Source organism: Rhinatrema bivittatum, chromosome 18 (assembly GCF_901001135.1).
Source record: "Rhinatrema bivittatum chromosome 18, aRhiBiv1.1, whole genome shotgun sequence".
Lineage (NCBI taxonomy): Eukaryota > Metazoa > Chordata > Amphibia > Gymnophiona > Rhinatrematidae > Rhinatrema > Rhinatrema bivittatum.
Window position 1 is genome coordinate 1,316,828 of NC_042632.1, and position 21,708 is coordinate 1,338,535.

A 21,708-nucleotide genomic window follows, 5' to 3' on the forward strand; every position below is an offset into this window, starting at 1 on the left:
CTTATTAACATATCCTATCCAGTAACCCACTGGCAGAGGATGCCAGAGATCACAGTGAATGAATCCAGGCTTCAGACTCCACAGCCCCAGCTTCTAGAGGGACTCACAACTCCATACTAAAAATTTACTACATGATTTATTCAGAAGGAATTCAATTTAAAATAAAAAGTCAATAAGGTCTTTCTCATTTCTTTCAACAGGTACCAGTAGCTACCAGCAACTGAAGGATGACCAGGAACCATCGTATTGCCAAACCTTTCACCACTATTACCAGTTCTACTGCTGTCAAGAGATATCCTGATCCACAGTGAGGAACCAGTTCAGTGTGAAAGATGACTGCAGATCGACTCTCTCAGGAAAGAGGAAGCAGAACTCAAAGAGGAGGTGGCAAGACTGCAAATTATCTGGGAGAATGAGGACTACATTGATGAAATTGCTTATCAAAACATCTAGGATGTGACAGCTGGACCCAGATTACTATGGCTTCTAGACTCTACATCACAGCTCAGATTTCCCTCGAAATGAAGAAGCAGTATGCAACACTAGAAGTGGAGGAGATGTCATCCCATTATGGGGCAGAACTAGGACATGCAAACCCTAAAGCTGTGGGCACAGCAACAAATGCACCTAGGAGGTGGAGAGTAGTGGTTATTGGTGAATCGCTTATGAGGGCCACAGAGGCATCCATCTGCCAACTAAATTTCAAAAAGGGAAACTTTGATAAAAATGAGGAAAATAGTTAGAAAAAAACTGAAAGGTGCAGCTGCAAAGGTTAAAAGTGTTCAACAGGCTTGGACATTGTTTAAAAATACAATCCTAGAGGCGCAGTCCATATGTATTCCATGCATTAAGAAAGGTGGAAGGAAGGCAAAACGTCATGGTTAAAAGGTGAGGTGAAAGAAGCTATTTTAGCAAAAAAAAATTCTTCAAAAAATTGGAAGAAGGATCCATCTGAAGAAAACAGGATAAAACATAAGCATTGTCAAGCTAAGTGTAAAACACTGATAAGACAGGCGAAGAGAGAATTTTAAATGAAGTTGGCCATAGAGGCAAAAACTCATAATAAAAACTTTTTTAAATATATCCAAAGCTAGAAACCTGTGAGGGAGTCGGTTGGACCATTAGATGACAGAGGTTAAAGGGGCTCTTAGAGAAGATAAGGCCATTGCAGAAAGACTAAATGAATTCTTTGCCTCCGTGTTTACTAATGAGGATGTTGGGGAGATACCAGTTCCGGAGATGGTTTTCAGGAGTGATGAGTCAGATGAACTGAATGAAATCACTGTGAACCTGGAAGATGTAGTAGGCCAGATTGACAAACTAGAGTAGCAAATCACCTGGACCGGATGGTATGCATCCTAGGGTTCTGAAGGAACTAAAAAATGAAATTTCTGATCTATTAGTTAAAATTTTTAATCTATCATTAAAATCATCCATTGTACCTGAAAACTGGAGGGTGGCCAATGTAACCCCAATATTTAAAAAAGGCTCCAGGGGCAATCCGGGTAACTATAGACCAGTGAGCCTGACTTCAGTACCGGGAAAAATAGTGGAAACTATTCTCAATATCAAAATCATAGAGCATTTAGAAAGACATGATTTAATGGGACACAGTCAACATGGATTTACCCAAGGGAAGTCTTGCCTAACAAATCTGCTTCATTTTTTTGAAGCAGTTAATAAACATGTGGATAAAGGTGAACCGGTAGATGTACTGTATTTGGATTTTCAGAAGGCGTTTGACAAAGTCCCTCATGAGAGGCTTCTATGAAAACTAAAAAGTCATGGGATAGGAGGCGATGTCCTATCGTGGATTACAAACTGGTTAAAAGACAGGAAACAGAGAGTAGGATTAAATGGTCAATATTCTCAGTGGAAAAGGGTAAATAGTGGAGTGCCTCAGGGATCTGTACTTGGACCGGTGCTTTTCAATATATATATATATATATATATATATATATATATATATATATAAATGATCTGGAAAGGAATACGACGAGTGAGGTTATCAAATTTGCGGATGACACAAAATTATTCAGAGTAGTTAAATCACAAGCAGACTGTGATACATTACAGGAGGACCTTGCAAGACTGGAAGATTGCGCATCCAAATGGCAGATGAAATTTAATGTGGACAAGTGCAAGGTGTTGCATATAGGGAAAAATAACCGTTGCTGTAGTTACACGATGTTAGATTCCATATTAGGAGCTACCACCCAGGAAAAAGATCTAGGCATCATAGTAGATAATACTTTAAAATCGTCGGCTCAGTGTGCTGCAGCAGTCAAAAAAGCAAATAGAATGTTAAGAATTATTAGGAAGGGAATGGTTAATAGAACTGAAAATGTCATAATGCCTCTGGTAACGCTCCATGGTAAGACCGCACCTTGAATACTGTGTACAATTCTGGTCGTCACATCTCAAAAAAGATATAGTTGCGATGGAGAAGGTACAGAGAAGGGCAACCAAAATGATAAAGGGGATGGAACAGCTGAAGAGGTTAGGGCTGTTCAGCTTGGAGAAGAGATGGCTGAGGGGGGTTATGATAGAGGTCTTTAAGATCATGAGAGGTCTTGAACGAGTAGATGTGACTCAGTTATTTACACTTTTGAATAATATAAGGACTAGGGGGTATTCCATGAAGTTAACAAGTAGCACATTTAAGACTAATCGGAGAAAATTATTTTTCACTCAACGCACAATAAAGCTCTGGAATTTGTTGCCAGAGGATATGGTTAGTGCAGTTAGTGTAGCTGGGTTCAAAAAAGGTTTGGATAAGTTCTTGGAGAAGTCCATTAATGGCTATTAATCAATTTTACTTAGGGAATAGCCACTGCAATTAATTGCATCAGTAAGATGGGATCTTCTTAGTGTTTGGGTAATTGCCAGGTTCTTGTGGCCTGGTTTTGGTCTCTGTTGGAAACAGGATGCTGGGCTTGATGGACCCTTGGTCTGACCCAGCATGGCAATTTCTTATGTTCCTTATGTTCTTATGTTCCAGAAAGTGTGCTGTCTGCCAGGTGCCAAAATATAAGACATTACGTAGCAATTGCTGAGAATCCTCAAGCCACTATCTGATGCTGCTCATACATGTTGGCATGATTGATACTGCAAGGTACCATACAGTTCATATCAAAAGTTACTTCATGGATCTGGGAGAGAGAGTAAAGCAGATAGGTGCACAGGTGGCATTCTCCTCAATCCTCCCTGTTAAGGATAAAGGCCTAGGCAGGGAAGCTCACATTCTGGAGATAAATGAATGGCTGCATAGATGGTGTAAATGTGGGCATTTTGGCTTCCTAGATGATGGGATGATATTTCAAGGATTGCTGAGCAGAGACGGGATTGCAGTATCTTTCAACGCATAATGGCAAACCTACTGAGGAAGGCTTTAAGGCTTTAAATTAGAATCCTTGGGAATGGGTGAACAAAACCATAAGGTAAGTAAAACATTTAAATACTCATTTAAAAAATGGAAAATAGGGGGGGAAGGCAATATGTGGAAAGCTGTGTACACTAATGCTCATAATATGGTGAATAAAATCCCAGATCTGGAGGCACTCATGGAAGAAGCTGATTTAGATATAGTAGCTGTCATGGAGACCTGGTATAAGGAAAACCATGACTACAAACTATTCAAGAAGGACTGGGTAAAAGGAAAGGAGGAGGTATGGCATTATATATAAAGAACAGTATTAAAGGAAGGAACTGCATTGCTGGGCTCCAGTGTAAGGAGGAGCAGGCACTGTGGGTTAATCTGGAAAGAGGGAATGGAACATCTATTTATAATGGTGTAATACACAGACTTCCATCAGAGACAGAGGGGATGGATAGACATTTAATGAAAGATATTCACAGGATTGCTGTGAAAGGGGAGGTGCTGCTGCTAGGGGATTTTAGTCTTCCAGATGTTGTTTGGGACATCCCAACTGCAGTATCTTCTAAAAGCAGGAAGATCCTGGATTTTCTGCAAGGAGAACTGTTCTGTCCACTGATAGTGGAACCCACAAGGAAGAAGTGATACTGGACCAGTGCTTACCAATACAGACAGTATTTCTGATGTTGTAGTGGATGATCATCTGGGAACCACTGACCTCCAGATGGTGTGATTCAGTATTAAGATGCAAGAGATGAAGGTTCATTCTAAGGTGAGTGTCCTAGACTTTAGAAAAACTAACTTTTAAAAAAATGGGGGAGAACCTAAGGAGATGTTAGCTGGATGGGAAAATCTAGGGGAAGTAGAAGGGCAGTAGGCAAAACTAAAAGGAGATATCATAAGAGCTACTAATCTCTATGGGGTAGATTTTAAAAGGACACGCCGATTTTATAACATGTGCGCACCAGCTCGCACATTATAAAATCCATTGGCTGGATTTTAAAATCTGCACACGCATGTGAGGGCGGCGCGCATGGGGGGGGGGGGTGAATTTTAGTAAATTATGCACATCGACGCAATCGAGCCTTCCCCACTTCCTTCCCAGTCTGCTCCAATTAAGGAGCGGATTGGGAGGGAACTTTCCTGTCCCTAACCCTACTCTTCCTACCTCTTCCCCTCTCCACCCCAACCCCTAACCTAACCCTAACTATCCCCATTTTTATTTTTTTTTTACTTTCTGCTGCATTGGAGCAGAAGCAACTTCCATGTGCCGGCTGGCTGCCGGTGCACACTTCCCCGGAACAGAGGCTAATGACCGCTGTCCCAGCTGGCCTTCATCCTGCCCTGCCCAGACCATGCCCCCCCAGCCTGCCCTTTTTCAGGGCCTGGCACTTGTGCACATATAGGGACTTATGCGCATGGCCGGGCCCTTTTGAAAATGAATGCAGCGGGGGCACTATTCCACCTGCTATGAGGTGGACATGTGATCCAGGAGCTCTGTCCCCACCGCCTTGAAAGTAAGCCCTGAAAATCTATAATATGGCTCAACTTGCACCAAAATTTACCAGTCGACATTATTGATATCATTGATGGCAACTAGGAAGCGAACTGCTGATTTAAAGAGGTTTTCTTTCAATAAACTTGCAATGGAGTCTCACGACAGTGATGGCGACCAGGCCTCGGTGAAGGACCTAACTCCTAAACCGGTGGAGAATCTGGCGCCCTTAATTGCTGGCGATTCTGATTCACCTTCCAAAATGCCTGAATTTCCATCAAGAACTGAGCTCCGGGAATGGTTCCTGGAACTCAGGGCAGATATGAGGCAACATAAAACTGACCTTCTTGCTTCAATTGCTGAGATGCGTGAGGACATGGCCGTGATGAGGCATCGCATAGATGAACTCGATACCTGAACCGACAATCAGAGTGCAATGCTCAATGCACTGAGTGTACAAAATAAAACCCTGGCTGGGGAATTAACTAGGAAACCGCTCCCACAGGTCCAATCTCCAGATCCACAGAGTTCCAGAAACTGACAAATTCGCTGATTCTACAGCTGTAGCGTCTGAGATTTGCATCTTCTTTCTATTAATGGATAGAGATCTGACAAAACTCCCTTCGAACTTAGAGACCCCTGTTAAGATTGAACGGGCCCATAGGGCCTTTGGGCCTCACCACAACAACCAACCACATGACATCGTAATCAACATGCACAGTTTTGCACAAAAAGAAGCGATATTGGGTGGTGCAAAAAAGAACTCTTGGTGTTGGAAAGGCACAGAAATCTCCATTTATAACGATTTAGCACCTAGCATGCTGCACAAACAGTATGACTTGCAAGAAGTGACCAGCTCCTTGCACCGGGAAAACATTAAACAATGATGGCTCTTTCCTTTTGCCCTGCTATTTCAACACGATGATATCTCTTACCGCATCAAGACTCTCTCCGATGCAGCTACAGCAAGCAGGATTGGAGGGAAAGTTTGCGATGCCTCCCCCTGAAGCGGCTCCTGGAACTGACACTCAGCTGGTGGCAGGCCGGTCAAGGAAGAAGGAGGCTCCGGTGACACTCGGAAGAGCAAAGAGCGACGCTCTTTGACCAGGGCTGAGTTCTCAATAGACTTTTTTCTGTTTTGGACCAGGGCAGTTTTCTCAGACTACTGACTTATCCGCTCCCTTCTGAGTGATCTCTTAGAGATATCACGCAGTTATATGCAGCAGGAGTGCCCCCTAGAAAGTTAGCACGTGGCACATTTAAAACTAAGCGGAGAAAGTTCTTTTTTACTCAACACACAATTAAACTCTGGAATTTGTTGCCAGAGGATGTGGTTAGTGCAGTTAGTTTAGCTGTGTTTAAAAAAGGATTGGATAAGTTCTTGGAGGAGAAATCCATTACCTGCTATTAATTAAGTTGAGTTAGAAAATAGCCACTGCTATTACTAGCAACCCACATACGTACTGCAGGTATAGACCCCATCACTTGGTCGGATCACGCCCCTGTATGGCTTGACTTATATTCCCTCACAAGAGATAGAGGCTCTCGCTACTGGCGTTTGAATGAATCCCTATTTAGAGATTCAACCTTCATGCAGACATTGGAGGACCGCATTCGGGAGTATTTCCAGGTAATTTCTCCTGTGTGCTCTCCTCCAGATATAATCTGGGAATGCTCGAAGGCTTCAGGGGCTTCTTATTTCTAAGGCAGCTTCTTGTAAATGCAAAAGAGAATCAACACACTTAGCTTTATTAGCCAAGATCGATCAGCTGTACCAACAACATATGAGAACGCAGTCCTAACGAGATTATAATCAACTGTTGGCAACTAAAACAGAATTGCGCAGCCTTGGTGACCACTACATACTCCATGTTCTCAATAAGACTAAGCAAGCTCATTATGAACGGAGTGATAAATCTGCACGCTTTCGGGCATGCCAACTGAAGAAACAAATAGCCCAAGGCATTATCACCAAAATTAAAGATACTAAGGGCTGCATATGCACAGAGGCTGACAAGATAAGGACAAGCTTTGCTAACTTTTACTCATCTCTTTACAGTAGAGATACCTCAATAGTGGACACTGAAATCTTACATTACTTACAGTCCATAGAACTACTGGCTCTATTCCTGGAACATACGCAGCTCTTGGAGGAACCCATCACAATCACAGTAGTGCTTCACGTAATTAAAACATGCTGGAGGCAATACCTGGGCAGGGACCCCGAAGGGAGAGGCGCCAGACAGGCTGCAGAGCGGGAGGCGCAAGACTGGCCTAGGAGGAGGTACTCCAGAGAGGCAATCCCGAAGGGAGGAGCTACGCAGTATAGAGGATGATGATGTAATGCTGTAGGCCAATCCACAGGACAGGGAAGCCCGGGCCGAGCCTCTAGAGAGCGGAGAAGTGTTGGCAGTCTCGATGTAGTACGTAGATGCGACCCCGAGGAGCGGGGATGTGTGGATAGTCACAGAGAAGCTGGAGAACACTACCCCAAGGAGTGAGGAAGCTCTGGCAGTTACTAGAGTGATATCTAGGTGCGGCCCCGAGGAGCGGGGGAGCGCAGACAGTCTTGTTCAGGATGCGGTCACAACACCGAGGAGTGGGAAGCCCAGTTGTAGAACTCATGGATAGTAGAGGTGTTCCAGAGGTGGTCCCGAGGAACGGAAGGCCTTTCAGGGTAGAACACAGGAGGCACGGAGCCAGCCTGAGGAGCGGGATAGGCTAGGAGAGCAAGTCCCCGATGCGCACACTGGCCCCCAAGGAGCGGGTACCAGACAGGGTCCAAGTCCACAAGCCCGATAGCGTAGTCACAGGAACACAAAGGCAGTAGTCAAAGACGTATGGAACTTGTTGCCAGGTCGGCTAGCTGAGGGCGAGGGTGGAGCTTAAATACCCAGGTCCGAAGACATCATCAAACAGGGATGCCCCCAAGGTTCCCGCCGAAGAGGCTTCAAAGGCGGGCCCGGTGGTGCGCATGCCTAGGAAGGCCCAAAGTCAATATGGGTGGCGGCGGCGATCAGGCCGCCACGAGGAGTCCCGAGGAACGTGGCGGTGGAGGTTGGCCTGAGCCGCGAGCAGATCCAGGGAGGGCAGGAGAGCAGTACAGGAAGTAAGTACACATTGATAAGAGCAGTACAGGAAGTAAGTACACATTGATAAGACAGGCGAAGAGAGAATTTGAAATTAAGTTGGCCACAGAGGCAAAAACTCATAATAAAAAATATATCCAAAGCAAGAAACCTGTGAGGGAGTCGGTCTGACCCAGTATGGCATTTTCTTATGTTCTTATGTTCTTGTGGTAAAAGTTCAAAAGTTTTGCGATTATGATTCTTGGATGAAGTTTGTGCTCTTTCCGGGATCCTAGGTGGTGCGCTCTTTTGATTTGAAATATAGTTTTAAATTCTGGGATGTTCAAAGCATCCAGTAGCCAGGACTCCAAAAAGGCCCCCAAATGTTTGCCTTCAATCGATTCCGGCAGACCGAGGAATCGGAGGTTGGATCTCCGAGACCTATTTTCAAGATCATGTTTTTCTCTGTTTGTTCCACCGCTGTCTTTTCTAGGGTGGCCATCTTGGCAGTAAAAGCTAGAGTCATCTTCTAGGAGAGAAATGCAACTCTTGGCCTGCTTGATCCATGGATTGAGGTCAGTTAGCACAGTTTTTACCTCTGTGAGTTGTGCAGAGATTCCTGAAAGTTTGTCATCTAAGCCAGCTAACATAACCGCCTTGATTTCTGTCACGATCTCCTCATTAGAACTTTTCCCTGTTGCCAGGTTAGGTTGGGGGTGCCATTTTAGATTCTGTCCCATGAGGTTTTTCTTTGTCCTTCTTACTTCCCTTAATGGGCATTCCCAGTGGCGATTTCTGCATGTCCAGGATAATCAACATAAAAGCAAAAGGAATAAGAAAAAAATAAGAAGGAGAGGTCGCTGAAAGATTAGTTTTAAAGTGATGTGGGGAGCGGGACACCAGGAGCCTGGTGAAAAGCATCCTCCACAGCTCACCACATCACGTGACCCCCCACCCCCTACCCCTCCCTGAGTCGTTCCCTTTAATCTCTATTGATATATATATAATACTAATAAGAATTTTCTGGCTTGTAGACATAATTGAAACTGAAGGCCTGAAGCAAAATATAGCAAAAATGAAACTGGACATATAGCCTTGAATAGTCTGTTGTATGAAAAAACAATATAAATGTCTTGCTGCTAGTAATGTGGTCTTAGAATGATGTTGCCCTTCTCACTTGAAATTCAGTGGTAATAAAGCTGAACCATATTCTTCTGACTTCTTGGAATCTTGTCTGGTTTTATCAAAGCAGTAAGGGAGGCCTAGCGGTTCTGGGTTCAACAAAAGGTATGTTTTTGATATAAAAATTGTAAACATTTGTAAGCAAATCCAAAACAAAATTACATCTATAAAGACATATAGCTACCAATAATAGCTTTCCTAATATCTTTCATTGCATGTGCAGCCTTTAAAGATAATATTTCTATGTATTGTAGTACAGTAAGTGATGAGTCTCTAGACGCTATGCAAGTACCTTTTGCTGAATAGAAAAACAGTGCTATGCTATCCTTTGTACATGCAATTGAGCTTAATCCTCAGACTATCCGTGAAGGTGCATTACACTCTCAGACCCTGCAGAGAGGGTTGGAACATAGTAACACAGTAAATGATTGCAGATAAAGAACATAAAAGGCCCACCCAGTGTGCTCAGTTGAGATTTATCCACTTTGTGTAGATGCAAATACAATACCCAATATCATCTTTCCCAAGTATTTTACTTGTTCTCTCAACTCTTTTCCTACCACTGTTGCAATGATGGCTTCCATCCCCTACATTAGTGGACCATTTTAGGCCTACCGTCATCTACTTTGGTTTTCAAAAGACAAATACTTAAATCAAACACCAAAGCCATCTTCTACATCATGGGACAAAATCTGGTTGTACAGTGACACTTAATGGTTTACCTAGGACAAACAGTGAAAGGGTATCTTAAGAGATCAGTATATCTTCTCATAGAAGATCTTAGCTATCTAGAATAATTCTTTCATAGGAATCCACTATGTTTGGACCTTCTTTTCACCTAAATTGATATGACCAATTTTATTTTCTTGAACCACTTCTGTTGCCAAGCTCCTATGCTTACAGGAATTTTCAGATCCTTGCTGCACAATGTCTTCAAAACATACTTTTCAACCAAAAATGACTCTGAAGACCAGAAACTACTGAACATTCAAACAAAAACCTGGTCCAACTTTGAAATAGCATCTTCCTTAGAAACCCAAATGATCATCAAAAAAATGAACCCAGCCAAACACACTATTGATGCCATTCCCATTACAGCAATAAAAAATCTCGATCCATCAATCACCAAAACAATAACAAAAATTGTAAACCTTTCCCTCACTGAAGGAAACTATCCGGAAAGCCTAAAATCGGCCATCATCAAACCCATTCTAAAAAAGAATCCAGAAAATCCACTCAACTACAGACCCATATCAAACCTCCCATTCTTTGCAAAAATCATTGAGAAAATCGTCCATACTCGACTCACCGATCACTTAGATGAAAATAACATCCTCCTTCCTTCTCAATTTGGCTTTAGAAAACAACATAGAATCCTTACTACTTGCCATGCATGACTTTGTACTCAAAGGTTTTGAGAAAGGCCAAAGTTACCTTCTAATCCTCCTCGACTTATCAGCAGCATTTGATACTGTAAACCACTCTATACTGATTAATCGTCTTTCTGAAATTGGTGCTAACAAAACAACTCTTCAATGGTTTTCCTCCTATCTGTCACAAAGATCCTACCAAGTACTACTTAGTGATTCCCTATCAAAGAAAATCAACTTAGACACTGGAGTTCCCTAAGGATCCGCCCTTTCAGCGACACTCTTTAACATTTATCTTCTCCCACTATGTCACTTCCTTACAAATCTGAATCTAACCCATTTCATCTATGCTGATGATATTCAAATCTTAATTCCAATAAAAAAATCAATTGCAGAAACATATAAATTAACTGCCTATTACCTAAACAGCATTTATTTATTTTATTTATTTTTAATTTTTATATCCCGAAGTTCTTGTATCAGATACAAATCACTCTGGTTTACATAAAACAGTGAGATGCCCAAACGGAAGGGGCTTTACATATAAGACAACAGGCTTTACATATAACTATAAAACTATAATAACAACGTACAACTGTAACATGGTATAGAGATAGTTACAAGAGAAGGAAAAACTTTTGATATCAATATCATATTATAGTGATAAATAACAATGGGTATGGTAGATTTGAAAATAAGCTAAAATAAATAAAGGTAAAAGTAATGCATTAAAACAGTAAAAATGCGAAAGTAATAAGCACAGTATATACAATAAAGCATATTATCTTAATGGGGGAACATGTGGAAGCGTTGATTTGATTGATAACTCTGTTGTATATTACGCGAGAATGCGAGCATCTAGGCTGCGTTAAGTGTCTGGGTAAGCTTGGCGGAAGAGCCAGGTTTTTAGTTTGTTTTTTTTGAACTCCTGATGACTGGGTTCAAGTCTTAGATCTGGGGGGAGCGCGTTCCACTGGTGGGGGCCTGCTGAAGATAGTGCTCTTTTCCCTAGTAGTGTTTTTGCAGGTGGGGCATAAAGTGTGCCTTTGTAGGCGCTTCTGATGGGTCTGGTGGATGTATGAGGTTGCAGTTGTGTGCTTAGCCTGATGGGCGCGAGTTTGTTAGTCGCTTTGTGAACGATAGTGAGAACTTTGTAGAGGATCCTATATTTTATAGGAAGCCAATGAAGGTTACGGAGGATTGGAGTGATATGTTCTCTTTTGTTGGTGTTTGTAAGGATTCTGGTGGCAGCGTTCTGTACCATCTGTAGAGGTTTAATCGAATTTGTGGGGAGCCCAAGTAGAAGGGAGTTACAGTAATCTAGCTTGGAAAGTATGATGGATTGGAGTACTAGCCTGAAGTCATTGAAGTGTAAGAGGGGTTTTAGCTTTCTGAGGACTTGTAATTTGTAAAAGTAGTCCTTTGTAGTAGTGTTTATGAATTTTTTAAGGTTTAGGTTGTTGTCAAGCCAAGCTCCTAGATCCCTGACGTCGGGGGAGAAATTGATGTTTGAGTTTGCTGGTTGAGAGGAGCTTGATGCGGTGGTGGGGGGGTCATGGGAGATAATGATCATTTCCGTTTTGCTGGCATTCAAAACTAAGTTGAGACTGGAGAGTAGGTCTTTAATTGGCTGAAGGCAGTCATTCCAAAAGGTAATGGTTTTTTGCAGGGATTCAGTGATCGGGATCAGGATTTGTATGTCATCCGCATAGAGGTAATGGGTAAGCTTCAGATCTGCGAGTAGGTGGCAGAGAGGGAGGAGGTGGGTGAAAGTGAAGATCCTTGAGGGACTCCTTGGTCTGTAGAGATGGGATGAGATTCCTTGTTGTTAATCCTGACTTTATAGAATCTGTTGTTCAGGAAGGACCGAAACCAACTGAGCGCTGAGCCTTTGATGCCTATGTTGGCTAGTTGGTCTATAAGTAAAGTGCGTTTTACCATATCGAAAGCTGCAGACAGATCTAAGAGAACCAGCAGGTAGGATTGTTTTTTCTCCAGGTTTATGAGGATGGAGTCCGTGAGTGATAGTAGGAGAGATTCAGTGTTTAGGGATTTGCGAAAGCCGTACTGAGCCGGAGAAAGAATGTTATATACTTCGAGGTATTCTGACAGTTGCTTGTTGACTATTTTTTCCATCAATTTGGCAATGAGAGGTAAGTTTGCGATAGGACGGAAGTTGGCTGGGTCCGATGGGGAGGCGTTAGGTTTTTTAAGTAGAGGTTTGAGGATTGCCAATTTTAACTGGTTGGGTACTAAACCTTGAGACAGAGATGTATTGATGATTTTGGAAATAGGAAATAGCATCAAGGAATTACTAAACAACATAAAACTCATCCTCAACTTTGACAAAACTGAATTAATAGTACTTGACAAAAAGAACAACTCTCTGCATATACCGACTCTAAATCTCATGAACCAAAATTCAAGCTTATCTCCAACCAACCATGCCCGCAACCTTGGAGTAATAATCGACAAAGAACTTTCATTTAAAAACCATATATCAACAAAAATTAAAGACGGTTATCATAAACTATTTACACTCCGTCATCTAAAACCGTTTCTCTCAAATAATATCAGATCAGTCTTGCAATCATTAATATTCTCCAATATAGACTACTGCAACTCTCTACTCCTCAACTTACCTCTAAACACTATTCAACCTCTCCAAATCCTGCAGAATACAGCTGCAAGAATCCTTTCAGGTGCCAAAAAGCATGACCACATCACCCCAACCCTCATATCACTTCATTGGCTGCCAATAAAATACAGGATCGAATATAAAGTCCTTTCCATCCTACATAAAATTATATATGAAGAACAGAAAAATTGGCTAAGCCCCTACATTCAACTCCATACCCCAAGTAGAAACCTGAGGTCAGCAAATAAAGGACTCCTAAAAATACCACCAACACACTCAAATCAACTCACCTCTACTCAAAATACAGTGATATCCCTTGGTAGCCCAAAACTTTGGAACTCCCTCCCAACTAAACTCAGAATTCAAGAAAACCTAAAAACATTCAAAAAAGAATTTAAAACTTGGTTGTTCAACAAAGCATATCAAACCACCCAAAGAATCAACTAATCATCACCGCACTCCATTACAACCTCAGGATTAAATGAATATCAGCACAACTATACTTTTCTAAAATAAGAATGAACTTGTTTTGATCTTAAGCATGAATTTGTTTACTACTAAGCCTAATAACATGTTATGTTTTTATGCTCCTTGTCAACCCCTTTATCCCTATAACCTTATTTTGTAAACCGTTATGATGGCGTTATTTTGACGTTTCCGAATGACGGTATGTAAAACTCGTTAAATAAAATAAATAAATAAATAAAATGCTGATAACTTTACAGAAACTTTACTTTTTATTATATTTACTATGCAGACTCACAAAAAAGGATGTTTTTAAAAGAATACATAAAAGCATGCAGCACATCTGGGCACACAGAAGTAGACAGACATGAGGCTGAATGAGCATAAGGCTTGAACTCTTAACATTCAAGGAACAGTAATACTATTTGAAGCTTTGAAATTGGCATTACCACTCAAAAGTATTAAACATAACTCTTCTAATTCCAGGACATAAAACAATATTGTACAGATACTTGCAGACAAGCACATTTTTCAAGGCAAGAAAACAATTATACTGTACACTGTATAAAGAGCTTAGTCTACAAATAATAAATAAAATATCTTTGAATAAACATATGTAAATACATTACCTTTAACACAACTAAATCATGACAGCCATCTTGCAAAGTTGTTCCATCATCCTTCATTAACTTTACATAGGCCATGGCAAAGTTCCTCTCTCCCTTATCTTTTGCTAGGAACAAATTAAATATGGAAGAAAATAAATAAATATATACCTTCCTTATTTCTATTTTAACAGGAAAAGCAAGGGGTTCTCAGTAGACAGAAGAATTAATTAGCCATGATACATGGGTGATGTCATCCAATGGCACCAAATGGACCCATCTCTCTAGCTTAGTAAAGTTTTACTACTGAGCATGCATGGGAGTTTCTACACATGTGCTGCCTCATGAGCCCCTCAGTCAATTGTGGAGCTTAGCTTTAGCTAGGTAATCAACTCTCCAGGCAGGTAGGTAGGTATTACGCATGGCTAATTCATTCTAAAAATTTGCCTGCTTCGTTGATAAATAGAGCTGAATTAGCCATGATACGTAGCGAGTCCTAAGCTGAGGATTGCAGCAGAGCACTTACTGAGAACCCCCATGCAGAGCACCCTAATGGGAGAATAGGCTGTGCAAAACTACTTGCTTAAAGCTACTGTCACTTCTGAAGATATTTTCTCGACAGTAACGGGTCATAAAGGTGTGAATTGATGACCAAGTTACAGCTTTGCAGATGTCTTCAATAGACTCTGCTCTTAGGTGAGCCACTGAGGTAGCCATGTCTCTTACTTGATATGTCTTGACAGTCTGAGATCTAGAGGCCAGCCAGAACACATTGCAATGTGTATTACAGACTGCTAGCCAGTTAAACAGCAACTATTCCCAGTCTGTTAGGATCATAAGAGAGGAGAAGCCTGACCATGTGATTGAGTTCTCTTTAGATAATAGACCAAGCCCCTTTTACAGTCCAGTGAATGGACAGCCTACTTTCCATTATGTGCATGAGGTCTTGGAAAGAATGCAGGCAAAACAATGGCTTGATTCAAATGAGACTGAAACCACTTTTAGCAGAAACTTTGGGTGAGTGGGGTGTACCACTCAGTTGTGGAAAAAATGTAGGTACAGAGAGTAATGAACCAATGCTTGTAGCTTGCTGACTCTTCTAGCCAAAGTTATGGCAACTAGAAACATCACTTTTCAGGTAAGAAACTTTAAGGAAGCTGATTCCAATGGTTCATAGGTAGATTTTGTCAGTTGCACCCAGACAACACTGATATCCCACAGTGTAAGCCACCTAGAACAAGAGAAAGTATGGCCTAGAAATATTTTAATAACTAAGTACAAGTACGTGGATTGATAACCAAGATGTGGATGGACACTAACCCATGACCCCAATGAAGATGAAGGTGATGTGGGCACGGTCCTCATTAGTCTTGGAGAAAATATCCCTGGGGCATACTCTAGATGATGATATCCTGAGCTCCCTCCTCAAATTGGCTAGATTCCTCTGCAGAGAGGGATTGTTTGCATGACTGATGAGGGTTAGATTCCATAATTGGGACCTCTAATGGAAGCTCCTGAGGCATGGAGACAGAAAGGGACTCCTCTTCAGAACATCAGATTTATTGGGGGAACAAATCTGGCATTCTGAAGAGTGCCCTCATGCCACTGACCATGAATGAGGTAAATAAAGTCTTCATCAACTCATCCACCTGGTCTAGACACGGTGTGCCCTCTGACTCAGAGTTGGGGAAAGAGACATACTCCTCCCTCCTGCAAAGCTCCTACTGGACTCCAGGAGGGGGCCACCACTTGGGCCAGGAGATTCTGTAGTGGAGTCACAAAGACTCTGAATCCCCAAGAACCCTGCAGAAAATACTAAGTGAAGCAAAGTTAGGGAGATCCATCTCCAGAGGCTCTCTATTGACCAGCATTAAGTATGTCCCAAATAGAGGGCTGTATACCTGACATATCTTTGCTGGTCCAACAGCCCACACAGTTTACTCTGAGTTCCTGTTGCATGGCCTTGTTCCTTTATTTCTTGGTTCCTGCTCCAGTCCTGGTCCTGGGCTGCTCTCCTGGTTCCTGTTTTTGTTCTGATCCAGATCTTAGGTCCTACTCTCCTTCATGGTAGAAGAACACACTCTCCTGGGCACCTGGCCTCTCCCAAGTACGCCCCTGCCCAGACACCGTACCTCTCTTTGTCCCCAGCGGAGCAGACTGTTATGCCTGTCAGTCGCAGACGACTGTGACCGCGTGTACTTACTTCCTGCACTGCTCTCCTGCCCTCCCTGGGGCTGCTCGCAGCTCGGGCCAGCCTTCACCGCCGCGTTCCCCGGGTCTCCTCATGGCAGTCTGGACGCCGCTGCCATCTTCCTTGATTTTGGGCCTTCCTAGGTGCGCGTGTCTCTTTCCGGCCTTCCGCCACAATATGCATCCTTCTCCAATGTGTTCTCTAAGAAGGCCACGGATACATTACCTCCACCTCGCTCATATGACTGCTCGATCAACTTACTACCTAATTCGGAGCCCCCACGGGGCAGAATCTACTCTCTCTCACAGACGGAGACCTAAGCCATGTCAGAATATATTCAAGAAAACCTAGTCAAGGGATTCATTCAGCCCTCCAAATCCCCTGCAGGTGCAGGGTTCTTCTTTGTAGGGAAAAAAGATGGCTCCCTGCGCCCCTGCATCGACTACCGTAGCCTAAATGAAATAACCCTCAAGGATCACTACCTGCTGCTGCTTATCTCTGAGCTCTTTGACAGGCTTCAAGGAGCTAAGATCTTCGCAAAGTTCGACCTCTGTGGGGCCTATAAATTGGTCCGGATCCACGAAGGCGATGAGTGGAAAACCGCCCTTACCACCTGCGACGAACACTTCGAGTACCTCGTAATGCCATTTGGGTTGTGCAATGCACCCGTGGTATTTCAAAACGTGATGAACGAGGTTTTCAGAGATATGTTATACCAGTGCGTAGTCATATATCTTGATGATATACTAGTATTTTCACAAGACCTCAAAAGTCATCGCCGGGACGTTTCGAGTTCTACAGTGGCTGCGGGAGAACCAGCTATTCGCCAAGCTTGAAAAGTGTTCATTCAAATAGGAGACCGGCCCTTTCCTAGGCTATGTGGTATCTAGTTAGGGGTTTCGTTTGGATTCTCAGAAACTGAACAGCATCCGTGATTGGCCTCAATCTACAGGCCTTAAGGCCCTCCATAGATTCCTTGGCTTCGCCAATTACTATCGCTCTTTTATCCACCATTACTCCACTCTGACTGCACCACTCACAGCTATGACTCATAAGGGGACCAATCCCTCTCAATGGACACCCAAAGCTATGACGGCTTTTCAGGATCTCAAGGCCACCTTCCTTAAGAAACCCTGTTTCCATCATCCGGATCCTACACGCCCGTTTGTGGTGGAGGTCGATGCCTCAGACGTCGGTGTTGGAGCTGTATTAAGTCAGTACTCCACTACTCATACGCTCCACCCCTGTTCTTTCTTTTCTCGATGACGTTCGCCAGCAGAACGCAATTACTCCTTCGGGGACAAAGAACTGCTGGCCATCAAGTTGGCATTTGAGGAATGGCGACCCTGGCTTGAAGGGGCACAGCATCAGATTACCGTATACACGGATCATAAAAATTTGGAGTATCTGCATCAGGCCCAGCATCGAAACCACCGCCAGGCCCGCTGGTCCCTCTTCTTCACATGATTCAATTTCGTATTGCAATCTCGTCCTGGCAATAAAAATGGTCGTGCTGATACCCTCTCGCGGTCATTCGTCACCGAGGATGTACCAGATTCACCGAAGCACATCATAGATCCTGCTAGTGTCATTCTGTTGGCCACCTATCTCGTGCCTCCAGGGAAGACCATGGTTCCTCGCCTGCTACAACAGAAGGTGCTGCAGTGGGCCCACGACTCTCTGACCTCCAGACACCCGGTCAGGCCAGGACTCCACCCTTCTACGCTACTATTGGTGGCCCACTATTCAAAAGGACACCCAAGCCTACGTCGAATCCTGTCCTACATGCGCTCATCATAAGCCTCCAGCTGGGAAGCCCTGGGGGCTCTTGAAGCCACTCCCTGTTCCGAGCAAACCTTGGACCCATATCGCCACTGATTTTATAGTGGACCTGCCCGTCTCCAGTGGGAAGAAGACCATATGGATCACTGTCGATCGTTTCTCTAAGATGGCACATTTTGTGGCTCTACCTGGCCTCCTAACAGCGCCCCCAGCTGGCCAAACTGTTTTTTCGGCATGTGTTTCGTCTCTACGATCTCCCCAAACACATCCTCTCTGACCGTGGTGTTCAATTTACTGCACGTTTCTGGAATCTCTTTGCAAGAAGTTGTATATTTCCTTAGACTTCACTTCGGCCTACCACCCTCAAGCCAACGGCCAAACTGAGAGGACCAATAGGACTCTGAAACAATTCCTCCGAGCCTACGTGAATCTGCGGCAGGACGACTGGGCCAACCTTCTGCCTTGGGCGGAGTTTGCATTAAATTCTCATGTGTCCATGTCCACCGGTTCATCTCCCTTCCAGCTGGTCTACGGGTGCCAACCTTTGCCACCGCTTCCTCTCTCGCTGTCCGTGGCCTCTCTGGCAGTGCAGGCGACTCCTCAAGAATTACACCAACTGTGGCGTAGTAACCAACAGCTGCTTGAACACGCTGCCCAGAGATCAAAAAGGGCCTTTGATGCTCACCATCGCTCGGCACCCCGGTTTCAACCGGGAGATAAGGTGTGGCTTAGTATTAAATTAATTTGCCTCAAACTGCCTTCAACACGTTTTGCTGCTAGGTATATTGGCCCCTTTCCTGTAATATGCCACCTCGGCCCTGTTACCTACCAACTTCAGTTGCCCTCTTCACTCAAAATTCAAAATGCATTTCATGTTTCCCTGCTGAAGCCTCTGATTCTCTCTGGATTTTCGAAGAAACCACCAGATCCCATACCACTATTCTCTGAGGTTTATGTTATCTACCAAGTCCGAGACATCTTGGACATCAGGAAACATGGCAGGATATGGGAGTACCTCCTGTCGTGGGAGGGCTTTGGGCCTGAAGAAAACAGCTGGGAGCCCATGGCCAATATCCTGAACAAGGACCTTATTCGACAGTTCCATGCCAAGCATCCTCACGAACCCAAACCCCCGGGGAGGGGGCCTTAAGAGGGGGGGTACTGTTATGCCCATCAGAAGCAGATGGCTGCAACCATGTGTACTTACTTTCTGCACTGCTCTCCTGCCCTCCCCGGGGCTGCTCACGGCTCGGGCCAGCCTTCATTGCCGCGTTCCCTGGGATGTGCACGTGCACGCCACCAGGCTTTCCTCTGAAGCCTCCTTGGTGGGAACCTTGGGGGTGCCTCCGGTTGATGACATCATCAGACCAGTGTATTTAAACTCCACATTTGCCCTCAGCTAGCCATCTTGGCAACAAGTTCTGTTTGTCTTAGACTACTGCCTACGTGTTCCTGGGACTACACTTCGTGCCTTGGACCCTGTCTGGTACCCGCTCCTCGGTGGCCAGTGCATGCATTGGAGACTCGCTCTTCTTGCCTATCCCACTCCTCGGGCTGGCTCTGCATCTCCTAGGTTCTAACCTGCAAGGCCTCCTGTTCCTCGGGACTACCTCGGGGCATCTCAACTATCCGTGAGTTCTACAGTGGGACTTCCCCACTCCTCGAGTCCTTCCGGCTTCCCTGGTATTTGCGTGCTTCCCCGCTCCTCGGGGTTGCACCTACATACTACATTGAGACTACCTACACTTCCCTGGACCTCGGGGTGATGCTATGTCATCACTAGAGGCTCAGCTCGGGCTTCCCTGTCCTGTGGGCTGGCCTACGGCATTACATCATCATCCTTCGCTGTGCAGCTCCTCCCTTCAGGGTTGCCCTCCGGAGTACCTCCTGATAGACCAAACCTCATGCCCCCCGCTCTGCGGTCTGGCATTCCTTCCCTCGGAGTCCCTGCCCAGGTATAGCCTCCAGTCTACTCTCCATGGGGGCCCTCTCCTGGTGCCGAAGAACCACTCAATTGCCTCACCCAAAGCTCTCCGATGTCTCTGACCTCGCCTCCTGGCGGTGCAGACCTGTGGGGGTCCTTCCCACAGGTAGTAACAACTTGCACCTCGGGCCAAGGGCCCACATACCCACAAATCATAACACAGACCTTGACACTGATGTAGTGATGGGTGGTCCTCATTCTGAACCTGATTCACTAAGGCATTTCTTCCATTTGGAGGGTAGTTTTCACATGATCTACCCATGTAACTTAGGGAGCTGCATAGATGGATCTGGGTATTTGAAAGTGTAATCCCACTTAGTGGTAAAAATTCTATACATGCTTTTATCTGCATTCTTGGGGACATGTTTAGGTTAAGGAGTAAACTATGAGCATATAATTGAATATTCCCTAGAACCCCAGCTACACACAAACAGCAGGCAAAGGATTTGAGTGCTTTTATTATTGCTTTAGACAATTTTCAAAGACAAGCTATCTGAAGAGATTCTCTTTGAAAATTGCCTAAAAGTATGTGGGTACAAAAGTCCCTATGCATTCCGTTGTTAGGCATTTTACTCAAAATTGCCCCCTCTTTGTTTATAGGAATAAAGCTTAATGGATCAAGCACCTTGTGTCTATGGGGAGAACGCCCATGGTAAAATGTATTATCACAGCTTAATAAATAGGAATCAAATGCAAACTATTTTGACAGCCATATTTCAAATCTTGTCAAAAAGTCTTTTTATTTTCTGTGATTAATCAGACGGGTTAAACCATTTCTGGAGATACAAGATCTTAAACCTTTAACTTACTCCTTTATATTAAGTTGCCTGGTGATGGAATTAAAAGTATTTATTGTACCTGTCAGTCCAATTTAGTTTATGATAGCAGATTAATATTCTTAAGTTATACCATTAAACTGATTTTTGGTATGTTTGCAAGAACAAAGGTAGGAGAAAAAGTCAAGGTTTCTCAGACAAAAATGTATAATTCTTTCTTATCAGTAACAAAATGTGCTATGCTGGTAGATAATTGTAATGGAAGTTAGGTCATGCTGACCTGTTGACTAATCATGATCTAAGACATATGTTGCTGGAATTAAATGCAGAAATGAGACTGTGATTGGTCAAGCTGAAGTAAAATACTAGGATACAACATATTTTGCCAAATCATGATGACTTTGAATGTAGAGACAATATATAAGTCTTGTTGTATGTAATGGACGTTGAAATGCCCACTGTTCAAAGTGTAGCCTTCTCCTTGTAATATTACAATTAAAATGAATCTGTTCCAGTACAATTAAAATTTTAATTGTACTGGAACAGATTCATCCTTATCTATTTTTGAGGAGTAAATAAGAGGGAAAAGATAAAAATCTCTGCATTGGATTATTGCATAGTCTTTCTGCAAAATCGATTTACTGACTACAAATTAAACAAATTATGGCAGCTAAACTAATCTTTGGGAAAAGCAAATACCAGCATGTCACCTCTCTTTTGATCGAGCTTCATTGACAGCATGCAGTTTGCCATATACAGTTTAAAATCTGTTATTG

The 21,708-nt window shown here is 43.5% G+C and overlaps 1 protein-coding gene across 1 annotated transcript in view; it reads right to left on the minus strand.

Moving 5' to 3' along the window:
• The window catches only part of LOC115079628 (dedicator of cytokinesis protein 2-like), a 991,955-nt gene that overhangs the window by 582,768 nt on the left and 387,479 nt on the right, over positions 1-21,708 (minus strand). Inside the window, 1 exon segment of the mRNA XM_029583335.1 lies at positions 14,224-14,327. Coding sequence (XP_029439195.1) covers positions 14,224-14,327 — 104 coding nt within the window.